Source organism: Lissotriton helveticus, chromosome 6, assembly GCF_964261635.1.
Source record: "Lissotriton helveticus chromosome 6, aLisHel1.1, whole genome shotgun sequence".
Taxonomy (NCBI): Eukaryota; Metazoa; Chordata; class Amphibia; order Caudata; family Salamandridae; genus Lissotriton; species Lissotriton helveticus.
The window spans coordinates 602,484,202-602,498,887 of NC_136067.1; the positions used below are offsets into that span (position 1 = coordinate 602,484,202).

Here is a 14,686-nt window from a genome sequence, read left to right on the forward strand (position 1 = left end):
GGGTGACAGTTGGCATTTCCTGCCTAGATCCCCCCATCGTGCTAGATCTGGGGTCTGAATCCGAGTCTCTTCCGTCATCCCCTGTGAAAGAGGATGGCCCACCTGTGCTGTGTTGGGTGCACTCAGCGATGTAACTGCCACCACCACTCTCTTGGGCCCTGTAGCGTTTCGGCTCCAGAGGGGGCCGCAAGCGATCTGTTTCGGTCTTCACTTCGTTGGGTGCCTCCCCTCTTTCTCTAGTCTAGAGGGGTGCATTCTGTTGATCAATTCAGTCCCATTCCTGCAGGGGCATGCTAAAGAATTTGCTACCAGTTGAGCTAATCACTCAAAGCTGCGCCGGAAAGAGCATCGCATGTTCAACTTCAATATTGTGCTGGTTTTTTTTTTACTGCTTGACAAGATGATCGTTGCCGCTGGAGCACTCTAAAGAAATCAGGGGAAATTCTGAAACTGCTGTTGTCTTCTATTAGGTGGACATTCTGCAGGACCTGTTGAAGTATTAGATCTCTGTCCTTGTAAAATAGAAGGCATGCCGCCACTGGTCTCGACAGGCTTCCGAGGGTGTGTAGGCCTCGCAGGCATTGTATGGGCCCTCTCCAGGGCATAATAGGGGGAAAGGCCTTCCATCGCCATCTCTTCTTTGAGCCTCTTCTCTAGAAAGTCCACCATGCTTTCCCCTTCAAATCTCTTTGGTAGCCCAATGATTTGCACATGGTTGCAATGGGAGCAGTTTTCAGCAACTTCTGCCCTCATCTTAAGTACCCGCACTTGTACGTCCAATATTGCCAATCTGTCAGTTGTTGTAGTTCGGGTCGGTCTCAGCTCTTCCATCTCGGTTTCCATTGTGGTGACTCGTTCAACCAGCCGGCGGTGATCGGCTCTCATGAGACCCATTTCTTCCCTCACGGTGTCGATCTTGGCTTCGACGCCTGTCCTCGGGGCTGCTATAGCCTGGATAATGTCCTGCAGCATTTGTCCCACTTCTGGGTCACCCTGTGATGGGATGATTGGGTCATCGGGGTAGGGTCTGGCTCGGAGCCGGGAGCTCGAGTTCCCACCTTCTACAAGTATTCCCCATTGTGCCGGTAATGGCAGAGTAAACTAGAGGGGGTTTTCTCTGCTCCCACAGGTTGGTTTCTCAGTAAAGCCCCCCTTCTTCCCTGACACTCCAGAATCAGCGGATGGGAAATCAGTTCAGTTCCTGAGGCTGGCTGCCTTCTGCTGTGGCCCTTTTTCCCTTCAAGGACAGCACCTGCTCAGGACTCGTATTCAATAAAGTGGGTAATAGATGCCCATATTGGAGCCACCTGTGAAGGCATATCTGCCAGCAATGTTGGCTCCAGTATTAAGGCAGTGCAGTTCCTTTTTGCTGTTTTCCTCCTCCAGGTGTATAGTCTGCTGCCAAGTCCCCCTCCAGAGTCTTCTGCTGTGCAATCTGGTAGTTCATCATGCAAATGTTAGTGTGGCGGGCCTTTTGATAGGGCTGGCCCTGGACAGGGCTGCTGTATTGTCTTTAGTGGAATACTCCAGTAAATATTCAAGTAAGCATGTACCATGAATTGCATTTACCATAATGCTGAGGGGTGAAGTAGTGTGCTCCCAACCCTTTGTGTTTGAAAAGGCTCTCTTGAGCCATTGAGCTGACGAGCTTGTGGAGATGCACAAGTGCTCCAGTGCGAGGTACTGAGACCTGAAAGGATTGTGGCAGCCTGCTCAGCAACCCCAGATTAAATTAGTTTTTATTTCTACTGATGATGAAATAAATTTCTAGAGATCTACAGCACTAACCTGCACCAACTTTGGTGGAATACTCCAGTAAATATTCAAGTAAGCATGTACCATGAACTGCATTTACTATAATGCTAAGGGGCAAACTGTGCTGGGAGGTGAAGCAGTGTGCTCCCACCCCTTTCTGTCTGAAAAGGCTCCCTTGAACCAATGAGCTGACAAGCATGTGGAGATGCACCTGTGCACCTGTGAGAGGTGCAGAGACCTGAAAGGATTGTGGCAGCCTGCTCAGCAACCCCAGATTAAATGAGTTTTTATCTCTACTGATGACGGAGGATATCCAGAAACACGTTTCTAGAGATTTGCAGCACTAACCTGCACCAACTTTTGTGGACTACTCCAGTAAATATTCAATTAAGCATGTACCATGAATTGCATTTACCATAATTCAAAATGATAAAAACAGGGTTGGAACAAATTCAACCATGTAACCTGTATCAGTAGGTTTTCATATCCTATCCAGGTCACCTCCCCTACGGTTCTGAACAAGCCAGAGGTAACGACGGATAGAGCGGTGCCTCATTTTCCTGAGTTGTTGCCAGGTGAGGTGAGGTGTCTTACTCACATTATACGGGTGCTATCAGCATTCCTTATACACATGAGGATATCAAAACCTACTGATGCAGGTTACATGGTGGTCTTTGTTCCAACCCTGTTTTTATCGTTTTGAATTTCACTTATGGCTCTTTTTACGCAGTAGCAATATATTTATTTATTTATTTATTTATGCAATTTATATAGCGCAAACAAATGCCCAAGGGCCTCTCGGCGCTGTGGATAGAGCAGGATATGAGCAGAGGAGGGAGATTTATTGGTTAAAAAGGCAAGTTTTAACTTTTTTCTGAAGATGGTCAATGTAGGGGATGATCTGATGTCAGGGTCGAGGGAGTTCCAAAGTTTGGCAGTTGATACCGTGAAACTGCGATCACCCCAGGTGACAGTTCTGGTTCTGGGAACCGTCATGGTCAGGGTATTCATCGATCGAAGTGATCGTTTGGGAAGGTGAAAAGAAAGGGGTTTTAGGAGAAAAAGTGGGCTTTGTTTTTGTGTGACTTTGAAGGCGATGCAGAGGGCTTTGAACTGTATTCGGTTCTTGACAGCTAACCAGTGAAAGCCTTTGATGATGTGGGCAATGGGTTGAAACTTGGGAGTACCAGATAACAGCCTGGCAGCGGCATTTTGTACGGACTGTAGCTTTTTGATGACTTTAAGTTGGGCATTAAGCAGAGGTCCGTTACAGTAGTCCAATGAGGACATTACAAAAGCGGTAACCAGGGTCTTGCCAGAGTTGGGGGGAAGATACGGAAGAATCTTTTTTATGGCTTTTAATTTGAAAAAAGAGGATGACACGATGGAGTTTACATGTGCGGAGAAGGTGAGTTTGTCATCGACGAGGAAACCTAAGTTTTTAACCTTGGTGACTGGGAGGGGGGGGGAGGGCCTAGGTCCATGGGCCACCAAGCATTTGGCCAGGTAGGGACAAGCCTGCCAAAAGTAATGACCTCCGTTTTATTGGAGTTAAGTTTGAGGCAATTTGTTGGCATCCAGTTACTGATTGCAGACATGCCCTGATGAAAATTGGCGGCAATTTTGTCTCCATTGTCTTTGATGGTGAGTACTAATTGGGTGTCGTCTGCATAGGATGTTAGGCTTTGTGTATGGTCCTGAAGAAAGCCAAGGATTAATTTAATCCAAGTGGCTGAAACATGTAGACCTGTCTTTATTTTAATTCCTGACAGTTATTATGTTAAACTGTTGTTGCACGGTTTTAAATCTGGGCATTAAGAAGATGTCCATTAAAGTGGTTTTCTCCTTCTGTTCATTTTTAATTCACTCTTTTCACTTTTGTGCATTGCGTCCATCACTCTAACAAAACACCTCTTCACATCTAGTGGACCTGATAGAGCGTGCAATCGTGCAATAAGTATTTGTAAAAACATCTGTGAGCTCCCCTTCACATTGAAAGGGTTGTAGCCCTTGGTGCCACTATCATGTCGCTAGGAGGAGACCCAGATGATGAAGCATGTCACCTTGGTGAGTGATGGGAATCCGTCCTTTGAAAGGATTGTCCAGGTCTGCACAGGTCATTCTGAACAGGGTCATGTACCTTTAAGCCTAGTGTAGCTCTAAGTCTGACTAGACTTGTGGATACTTTAATACCTCATCAGTGCTAAGGGACCATCGTTCGCTCCTAGGGTCTTCCTATTTGGGGCAGGCAGCCCGCTGCTCGTCATTCAGGGAGGGAGCCCAGCCCACACCCGGAGCCTCACCTCGCGTTCTTGGCTCCATGCGGTCCGTACTGCTTCCTGCAAGCAGTCCAGGATCTTTCCAACGGTAGCTGCCGGTAGCCAGCCTTGTCTGCCCCGTCTCTGGCCAGTATTCTGAGGGGATATCACCACTCACCAGTGGGCTAGGGGGGGTCAACTCTGCAGGGTAGCCACCAGTTTAAGTTCCCCCCTAGTTTCATTAGCCGGTGGCAGCCGCCATCTTGTTACTTGGCTGCATCTTCTCTCCAGGCCCTTGTATTATTTGTTTTCAGCCAAATTGCCTATAAGCCTGGTTTCCTGTATTGTGATGGGTGCTGGGGGAGCAATTGGGACCGCCCCGGTTCAGTTTTAATCCGTAGGATGACACTGAATGGGGATTGGCCAGCCGGAGCTACTCGAGAAAGCTTCCTATGCCATCGGCTGTTGGCCACGCCCCATGTTGGAACAGATACTTGTCACTCTTTGTAAGAAATGAAATAAATGATGGAGTAAGAGACACAAACAAGAGATGTTTAGAGATGTGACCGGTAATGTGTATGAGGGATTCTCTTCAGACCCTCTGGTCTAAACTTTTGGCACTGGCTTTAGCCAAGCCATTTTGATTTTACTGAAATTATGCATATAAGATACATGCTTACAGAATCTTCTGGCTAACTGTCCTCATCTTTGGTTTGCTATTGTGTCATTCACATTTCCCATCCACCCACTACAGCATACAGCATCGGGCAGTGAGTCTACCCATTTCAGTCATTGGCCAACTTCACCGTGAGTGACAGCAGTCTGCTCTTTCACAAGAGTCACACCCACACACAAATTAGTTCCTTTAAGTACCAGTGACTACTACGGCAATGTGTGTTTTTTGAGAACAAAAAACATTTTTTCTTTTATCCAATTTTTAATTTAGCTTGAAGAGGGCTCAGCAGCTTCCCCAACTATAAAGGTTTGCATACCTAAGATAAACCAAAACAATTAGTGGCTGTGTCAGAAGGCTGGCAGCCAACAACAGACCTAACTACTTTGCCAAAGATTGTTTCCAACATAGAAGCACACGCTGTTTTTATACCAGTCACGAGGCTGCAACATTTTTAAAAGAAGGTTAATAGTACAGGAGAGATGTACGAGTAGTGTTCAGTAAAGTCTGCAGATTTCCATGCATGTTCTTGTTACATCTGGTTCTGCAACAAATTTTATGATTTGCTTAAAGGAGAAATTTGCTGGTATGTTTTCTGATTTTGTAGGGTAATAATTTTACAGCACAGTGTTTTTAAACATTCTAATACATACATTTCTAAAGGCTATGGTAGTTTTAAAATGTGTAAAAAGAAGATAGATTTTTAAAACTACTCTTCATTCACTTTTAATACCACTAATGAATGAGACATTGACTGGTACAGAAACATGTACATTACCTTAACTAACACTTTCTGTGTTATTGCATCAGAGGCAGTAGGTGATGTTGCTTTAACTGTGATTTCAATCTCACCAAGCTGGTTTGGTTTAACTGGGAAAACGACAGTCCTTCCATCTTCACATGGCAGAGACACAGTATGGGTACCTGTTGTAGCACTGATATCGTTTGCGGTATATATAAAATCAAATGCGTCACTCGGGTCAAGGGTTATGGTGACCTATGAATAGATAAAATAGGAAGACATTGCTTTCCTTTAAGGTGAAGGCATCATTGAAATATAATTACACTCAAAGAATATATTGTGCTCTATATAATAATAATAATAACAAAAACAAGAGAACAATAATAATAATAATAATAATATAATAAATTCAGGGGAAAAGCTTAGTCAGTAAGTTTTGGCGTGGGGGTGAATCTCAAATTTCCCAACAAATAAAAAGCTGTGGACCACGGGGTGAATGGATGAAATGACCAGGTACTCCATTGAAATGGTGACAAGGTATCCTGTCTGCAAAATTGAAGGTTAACCGTTGGGTGGACCCCAAGTTTTATGTCGACGAGGAACATTTACTCCATTGTTGTAAAACTCCCTCTGACGGCACAACTGAGTAGGTGCTGTTAGAGGGAATATCTGACCAGTCACCCCATTTAGAGTGGGTGATCAGATGTTTTTATTTTTTTACTGTCCTTCGCCGCCAGGTATATCCTAGTGGTGAGGGACTGTAAAACAAAAATAATTTCCCCCTATAGCATGTTAAAAAACTCCAGCTTCGATTGTTTGTTTTTGAAAAATAAAAAACCCTACATGTTTAAGTAATTGTAACATCAATGTATGATTATTGACATAACTGCCAATGTGATTGTTTGGTTCAATAAAAACTTTTAATAATAAAAAAAAAAAAAAGAAAAAATGTTTGACAAGTCAGTTGTTATGTTTAATGGAGTCATCGGCCAAACGTTTGGTACATTAAGAGGATATGATGATGTATAAACTTGTAAACTTGCAGATTTATAGAGCGCGAATTGTTGCCCAGAGGCGTCCAAGCGCTGAGAAAGCCACAAACCTACTGATAGGCAAAGGAGGGGGACAAGCAGTTAGTAAGAGGATGTGAACAGAAAAGTCTTTAATTGCTTGCGAAACACCGTGAGGTTAGGGTTGGCTCTGAGATGGAGTGGGAGAGTGTTCCAAGTCTTGGACGCGTTATATATGCGAACGTCCTTCCGCCAGATCTAGATCTTTTTATTCTTGGCACCACTGCCAAGAAGGTCTGGCTGGAACGAAGACTTCGGTTTGGGATGTAATGGGTGACCAGATCACGGGTGATACTAGGGCCCATGTTCCAGAAGGCTTGATGGGCTATACATAATGCCTTGAACACAACTCTCTGCCGAATTGGTAGCCAATGAAGGCTGGTCAGTCCGGCCCTCACTGAGTGTCTACGGGGGATTTTGAGCAGAAGACGCGCTGCGCAGTTCTGTACAATCTGCAGCCTGCGTAGGGTGTATTCTGGGGCGCCGAGGTAGAGTACATTATTAAAATCAAGGCGTGATTGTATGAGACCTTGAATGGCTACCTGTTTGGCTTCCATGGGAAGGAGGGGAACTATTTTATTTAGCACCCTCATGATGCCAAAACAGGTGGCTGAAAGCTTTGTGGCTTGCACATTGAAGGATAACGATCTGTCCAGCCACACTCCAAGGCTTTTGATGTTATCTTTGGGGTGTGGGGGGGGGGCTAGACAGGGAGGCCACAGAGAGGGAGGAAGGGCCAGATCAGAAGGGCCTAAGAGCATCAGCTCTGTTTTGTCCCCGTTCAACTTCAGGGATGATGACGACATCCAGGTCCTCACTTCCTCCAGGCATTCTCTGAGCCCGCCTGGCGCAGTATGGTTTGTCTCCTGCGTCAGTGAGACCACTAGCTGCGTGTCGTCCGCATAGGAGATGATCTTAACTCCAAATGGGCGGACGACGTCGGCTAGTGGTCTCATGTACAGATTGAAAAATGCAGGGCTCAGAATGGAGCCCTGAGGAACACCGCACTTTAAAGGTCTGCTGGAGGACACGGACTCGCCATCAAAAACCCTAAAGGATCTGTTCTCCAAAAAAGATTTAAACCACGCCCAGGCTTTATCCTTAATCCCCGCACAGGCCAGGCGGTTCAGTAGGGTGTCATGACTGACCGTGTCAAACGCCGCGCTTAGATCAAGGAGGATCACTGCCACTGATCCTCCTTGATCCAGGATTTTTCTAGCTTCCTCGGTAACCATGAGGAGAGCGGTCTCAGTCCCGTGTTTTGGTCTGAAGCCCGTCTGAGTGGGATCTAGTATGTGATAGTCTTCCAGATAATTCACTAGCTGTTGATTAATGTATTTCTCCAGGACCTTGCTCACCCATGGGAGCAAGGAGATGGGGCGATAGTTGGCCAAGTCAGACGGGTCCAGATTGGGTTTCTTAATTAGTTACCTGACCAAGGCTTGTTTCCAGACAGTTGGTACAGTGCAGGAGGAGATGGATGCGTTTAATACCTCCCTGACGACGGGCAAGGTAATCCGGGATGCTGCCATTAAGATGTCTGGTGGGGCAGGGTCGTCCGGTGAGCCGGATTTGACATTGAGAGCTAGTGATTCAAGGGTGGAGAGGTTCGGTGGGGGAAAATGGGTTAAGCTGTGTTGAGAGGGGAAGGGGGAGAGGATAGGGGAAATGTTGGGTTGGATTGATGAGTTAATTTTTGGGGGGGGAAATGCTGAATAAATCTTGTTTACTTTCTGATAGTAAAACTCGGCAATATTATTGCAGTGAGTGACAGATTTCGCGACCTACAACGCAGGGGGTGGGTTTGTTAAGTTTTTAATGATCTGGACGATCTCTCTAGGTTTAGATTTGGCCTGCAGGATTTTATCGGCGAAGTAAGTGGACTGGGCTGCTTTTATTTGGGTTTTATACTCGCTAAGAGTTTCACGGTAGCGGGTTTTGTTGTCTGCTGAGTTGTCTAAACGCCAGCGTCTTTCCGCCCTTCTACAGAGACGTTTCTTGTCCCTAAGAGACTGCGTATACCACGGGGCAGTTTTATGTGGACGCTTCAGTACAGTCTTGCTCATAGGGAGAGTGGTGTCAAGGGTGTGAGTAATCCAGTTGACATAGGCCTGATTAGCTAGGGTAGGGTCCTCCTGATTCTCGGGTTGTGAGCTGGCAAGTTTAATGGACCAGTTACAACCTCGAGGCGCGACCAGGCTCGCCTGGGCCTTGTAGTAGGGGCTGGTGGTGGAGTTTTAAGTGCGGTCCACCTAAAGGGGATCAAAAGGTGGTCTGTCCAGGGCAGGGGAATGCCTGGGTCCACTGTGATGTCAGGACAGTTGGTGAAAATTGGGTCCAATAAGTGGCCTTTGGCATGAGTGGGGTTAGTGACACGTTGGGTGAGCTGTAGGGCTGCGAGATCCTCTAGTAAGATGACGGCTGTGTGGTCAGAGGGGGAATCAAAATGAAAGTTTAGGTCTCCTAGCACGGTGAAGTTAGAAGAGGTACTAACTCTGTCGGCCACACTAGATGGCAGTGATTCATGGAATTGCTTCGGGGGGCCGGGCGGGCGATAGATAAGGGTGCCCGAGAAACAGCTATTGGGTGAAAGATCGATATTAAAACCAATACTTTCACAGTCTGAGATAGTCTCCGAGGTGACTCGGCAGTGGTATTGTTCCTTGTGAATAATAGCCAGGCCTCCTTCTCTCCCTTTAGGTCGATCTTGCCGTGTGATAGAGATGTCCATGGGGCTGGTGGACATCTCTAAATTTGGAGGTCAGAGTAAAGGCAGTAAAGTCCTCCACCACCATGTCTGCCTTTACTCCATCAGCCAAACTCTAAATCAGGTACTCTTTCTAAAGTGGCACAATGGGCAAAAAATGATCGTTTGGAATACTAACCCGAGGGATTGTCAGTGGTTAGCTTATTTGCAATTCACTTGTAATCCTGTGAAAATAATGCTCATGAGAATGCTGAGGGAAGATCAAATTTTACTGAGGGAATATTCATGTAGATGAATAAACTTTGCAATTCGCTGTATTTTATCATGATTATTTTTATTTGAATTTTAGCTGGATAAGAGTGTTTTACTGTATTTTGTGACTTTTAGAAGTTTTTGTAACTACTTATAAACATAAACAGTATAACTATGTTAAATATATCCGCAAATTAAATGGACGTGGAACGAAGGAAATGTAAAATTACGTGAGTAGCAAGTGTCAGGTGTCCAATATAACATAAAAGAGGTGGAACCTGGCCTTCTCAAGGGCTTTGATTTGGTGCTGAGCATGGGCAGGATGGGAAATGTAAACTTTAGATTTGAAAACATCATGAACTGCAACATGGACTTTGACAACAGTTGTTTGGGGAACTTCCTTTCGTGTGGGGAATTGCATTCCAGTCACTGCTTTTTCAACAATTTCATCTAAACTGACTTCGGCATGTTCATAATCAGGATTTTAACCTGAATCTTTACAGATAGAAACACATTAAACCAGTCTTTAATTGGCTTTCGGCAGAAGCCAGATTCAACTTCAGGTACTGTGCATCATGCAAAATGCAAGCATTCCTTCCATAATTGTGTTGCTTTTGCTTTATTCCTCCTTGCAGAGCGCTCCAGTTGCTCACTTTCAAAAATGTTCACAGCTATGCAGCTACAGTATACATGAAAGTAGTAACTGTGCTATTTAATGCCACTCCTGATAGATTGTCTAATGAGAGCTGTGCTGACTATATTTGAGGCCCAAGGGAAATTTGGTAATGAATGTTATTCAGAATTATAATCTTCCTGATTTTAAGTATAACATGCTGCTGAGTAAGACAAATACACTAAAGACGATCTGGTACGCACTCCGAATGATCAACCTGTATCTTAACGTTGCATCTGTGAAACTACACATTGAAATTCATAATTAATTTAATTCATTTTTTAATAATTCTTTGGTACTCTTGGAATCTCTGCAATGTCATGGTAAGCTAGTAACCGTCGCATTTTTTTTTTTTACTTGCTACTTCTCTGTACTTTTATGATCTTATTTGATAATGATCGAATAAAGTTTTTCTGAGTCTGAGAGCGGTGCTGACTATACTTTGAGACCCAAGAGATATTTGGTAATTAATGTTACTCAGAATTATAATCTTCCTGATTTCAAGTCTAAAATGCTGCAGAGTAAGACAAAGACACTACTGACGATCTGGCAAGCACTCCGAATGATCATTAAAGGGTAAAATTCCAATAGTAAAAATGTCAATATTACCTGTCTTAATGTTTATATTTTTTGCTGTAAATTTTTTTCAATAAATAGACCATTTGCTTTCAAGTTGCATTTGCACACTCCACCAGCCTTGCATCAGTCTATTATTTTTCCTTCTATCAGGATCTGTGTCCTGCACTTACCTCTCTGTGCTCAGTAGGCAGACAAGCAATATAACCAGAACTTTAGCTTTTAAATGTATTCCGACGAAAGGAAGGCTTGCACTGCACTCTGAATGTTAACGCGGCTTAGAGAAAGGTATTCTGTCTTGGAAGGCATGCTACACAAATCATCTGGCTGTACTTCAGTAAACTATGTTTATCATGAAACCACAACACTCATGGGGCCGTAATACACATTATCACTGTTTGCGCCCGGTGCGCTTGCAAAAGTTGCGCCGGGCGCAACAGTGATAATGCGCCCCATTATGGTGTATGCGCTGCTCCCAGGGTAGCTGCGAGCTTGCACTGCTCTGGGGGCAGAGCATTCATGTAAAAAAAACAGCCACTCTATGTTTTCACAGTGCAGGCAGCACCCGCCTCCACTTTCAAAGGGGTTTAGAGATCTCCTTGCAGGCGGGTTCAGTCAGTGACTGCAACCACCAGCAAGGGGATGTCTGGGGGGTCCATGGGACCCCCTTTACCCCTGCCGAGGGCTGCTGTCAGGAGGTGCACTGACAGTGCGCCACCTTTTAAGTGGCACACTGTCAGTGCTCCTCCTATGGGCTTCCTTGACCCTCACTTGCATAGGGCACACCCCTTGCAAGTGAGGGAACACCCTCTGTTGATAGCGCTGGCCCTTTAAGTGCGCCAATGCTATCTGTATTATAGAAGGGGATGCACAAGCGTCTGCATCCCCTTCTATAATATCAAAGTGCCCCGGGGGAGCGCAAAGTGGGCGCAAACGCCTGTGGCGCCCCCGGGCACCATCTGTAATACGGCCCTTGATGTTTGAAAATGGGGCAGGCAATTTGAAGTTATCAATTAGAAGTTTCCTCGTGGTCCAGACTGTCCTTACTAGGCACTCAAGTAACTTTGTTCTGGCAGCTAAAACTTTGTTATCAAAGTGAGTGAAAACATTTGCGGTTTCTTTTAGTTTTAGAAGCGTGTTTAAAGTCCAAGCTGAATACAGATACATTTTTTAAAGGAATTCAAAAATATTGTGGAAACAAACTTCCATTGTTAAAAGTGCTGTTTCAGGGATATTTTTAATGGAGTACAAACTCATATTTTCTTTTGCACTTTTGGGCCATTATATATCAATGCATTTGGCCTTAGTCACAAAATGGGAAAACCCTATTGATACTTTAGGATGTCAGTGCTAAGCTATGAGAGGAACAGGAAGGATTCTCATGGTAACAATAAGTGTGTAGGTTACTGACCTATTTTGGTGAGGCGGGACAAAGCCCAATGTTATCATACACAAGCAGAACTACCCACCCACATGACCTACTCCTATGGCACAGAGGACATGGAAGACTACCTTCTGCCTGCCCACAGGCTGAGATCCTTAGCATCCCCCATGTTCTTTCTAGCGCTATGAGCAATTGAACAGCAGCCATTGGTTGAAAAGTATAAATCAAAGACACTAGGGTATAGTTTGATAAAGAGAGTCATATGTGATAAGCAGATAGTACACATGCTCCAATGTCCAACAAATGACCAAGGAAAAAAGTGGAATCTTCAAAACACCCTCCATCGGTGGCCACATTTCTAATTAAAAGGTTGTACAAAAAACCTCTTAACAGAATATTGTTTTTAATCAGCAATCCTCATTTCTTTCATTCGCAAAATATGCATGTACACATCAGAAATAATTTGTGCATCACCAAAATAGTCACAAAAAACACGTATTCTGCACACGTTTTCATCCTTGTGGCCTCAACTTGTGTATAAATAAAGTTTGTATTTAAAAATGTCACCAGGCTTTCACTTTTACGTTACAGAAAATGTAAACAAAATTCACAACAGACGCATGTAATTTGCGTTAACAGGCTGGAGCGAGGATATGGATATTTTCATTAGAAAACATTATTTTAACAACAATATAGGGTGTATATTTTAAAAACAGCAAATACAAATACTGTTACTCCACAATAGATATTCGCCTTTCCAACTAATATATCGTTCCACTGTTTATTTTCCAAGTAGTTGGAACATTGGCCGACACAAGACATTGAAAGAAATTTCTCAAAAAAGTAAACTTACAGTTGATGAATTGTATTTGTCTGTTATGTATATATGCATCTCCTTGAAATTACTTAAATTATTGACACTTGCATAAAACAGTAGTTCTAGAAGGCAACAATATTACAAGGTATTAAAAGAATGCCAACGTGTTACTTATTCATATTACCTCAGTAGTTTCTGCCAAGTAATTAAAGATGGTAACTTCCAAAATGAACTGTTCTCCTCTCGTCACAGAGTAGGGGAGATTCAAAGAAATAAAAAATGGCTGGAAGGCTTGTAGCTGAAGAAACACAATTTTAAAGAAGAGCATTTCAAACAGTTGTTCTGCATTAGATTGTAATTATTACAAATAGCAATACAATGATCAAGAACTATGCAGAAAATCCTTACTGAAGAGCAGGACCAATAAATAATATATTACAGTGGTATGCTTTTGATCTATTTTAGTATCCATTTTCCATCTGTAAATTCCTGGTTTATTGCCAACATTTTCCATTTGTGTTCACTCTCCTTAACCTTCATCCTCATCTGGTGGGTGCAAGCCGGCAGGAGGGGTTTCTAAAACAGGCTCCTGATCACTTCTCTCCCACTCTCCACCTTTGCCTCTTCCAATTGTGTTGAAAAGATGCACTTGCTCAATTTAAGGAGCAACCAATCAAATAGCTGAGGAGTAAGGAAGGACACAACTACCAATCCCAGTGTCCTTCCTTCAACTACCCCAAGGATCACTCAAGGTTGAACATGAACATTCCACGAAAGCTCACTAGTCAAGCATTCCTGATAACTAAGCAACACAACACATTGCTCTCTGCCATCATGGGGTGTGTGAGGATAGTATGTAGTTGGCTGTCTCTTGGGTAATGCTGGTCTGCTCAGAGAGGGATATATTTGGATCAGGAGCATGCCTACGCAATGTGTGTGAAGGTGGTGTACCAAAGGCACACCACTGGCAAGGATGCCTGCGCCCGTGTGTGACTAGGCAGCAAGCGCCTTGCACTAGACACGCTGCCCGTGAGCACTCAAGGCTCTGCAATGTCCATGAGAAACTATTGGCTCTTCAAAACCTCCTAGGGTAAGCTATGTTTTTGCTTATTTTTCGGATAATACATAGCTAGTCTTAACATTAGAAGTTCTCATTGCCAACATGATTAGAATTTTGTTTGTATTTAAATGTGCATTTTCTCCCCATTATGATACTGAAATTGCCTTATTTATTGATTCTTTCAAGTTTGATATTATATTTTCAGGGGAAACTTGGCTCCATTATTCTTTTGGAACAGGTTTCGCTATGGTTATGGCCCAGGGATATAAAAATATCCAGGCAGGTTTGCTTTGACCATAGGAGCAGTAACCTTGTGATCATTGTCCGATACATGCCATTTCTATTCAGCCCTGTTTGTCATATTCTCTGACAAGAGTCTTCTCTTCTGTATTAATGCATCTCATCCTTATTCTGCTGTGGAGATCCTCTGAGATTGTTCCTTGAACCAGTCTGTAACATCGGGACAGCTGTGAGTGAAGCTATATTGTCTCTGGTTCCTAAAGGTTCCAATTCACTTGCGCTTCGAAACACCAATAACTGGTTTGAGGCTTCTGAGAAGTCTGATGCAACTGTACAATTAGACTCTGGCCCTGATTAAGATTAAGTCCGCCCAATGCCGTATCGGTCTGGACATCACCCGACCATAGGTCGGCCGTTCTGACCACAGAATTAGGATGTGACCACCCATAGGATTATCAGAAACATCCATTTTGCTATGG

The 14,686-nt window shown here is 43.9% G+C and overlaps 1 protein-coding gene across 1 annotated transcript in view; it reads right to left on the reverse strand.

Moving 5' to 3' along the window:
- The window catches only part of LOC144762794 (CD109 antigen-like), a 771,981-nt gene that overhangs the window by 254,522 nt on the left and 502,773 nt on the right, over positions 1 to 14,686 (reverse strand). Inside the window, exons 20-21 of the mRNA XM_078648064.1 lie at positions 13,092 to 13,205; positions 5,465 to 5,683 (exon numbers count right to left, since the gene is read on the reverse strand). Of these exons, the coding sequence (XP_078504190.1) occupies positions 5,465 to 5,683; positions 13,092 to 13,205 (333 nt within the window). The remainder of the gene's footprint in view (positions 1 to 5,464; positions 5,684 to 13,091; positions 13,206 to 14,686) is intronic.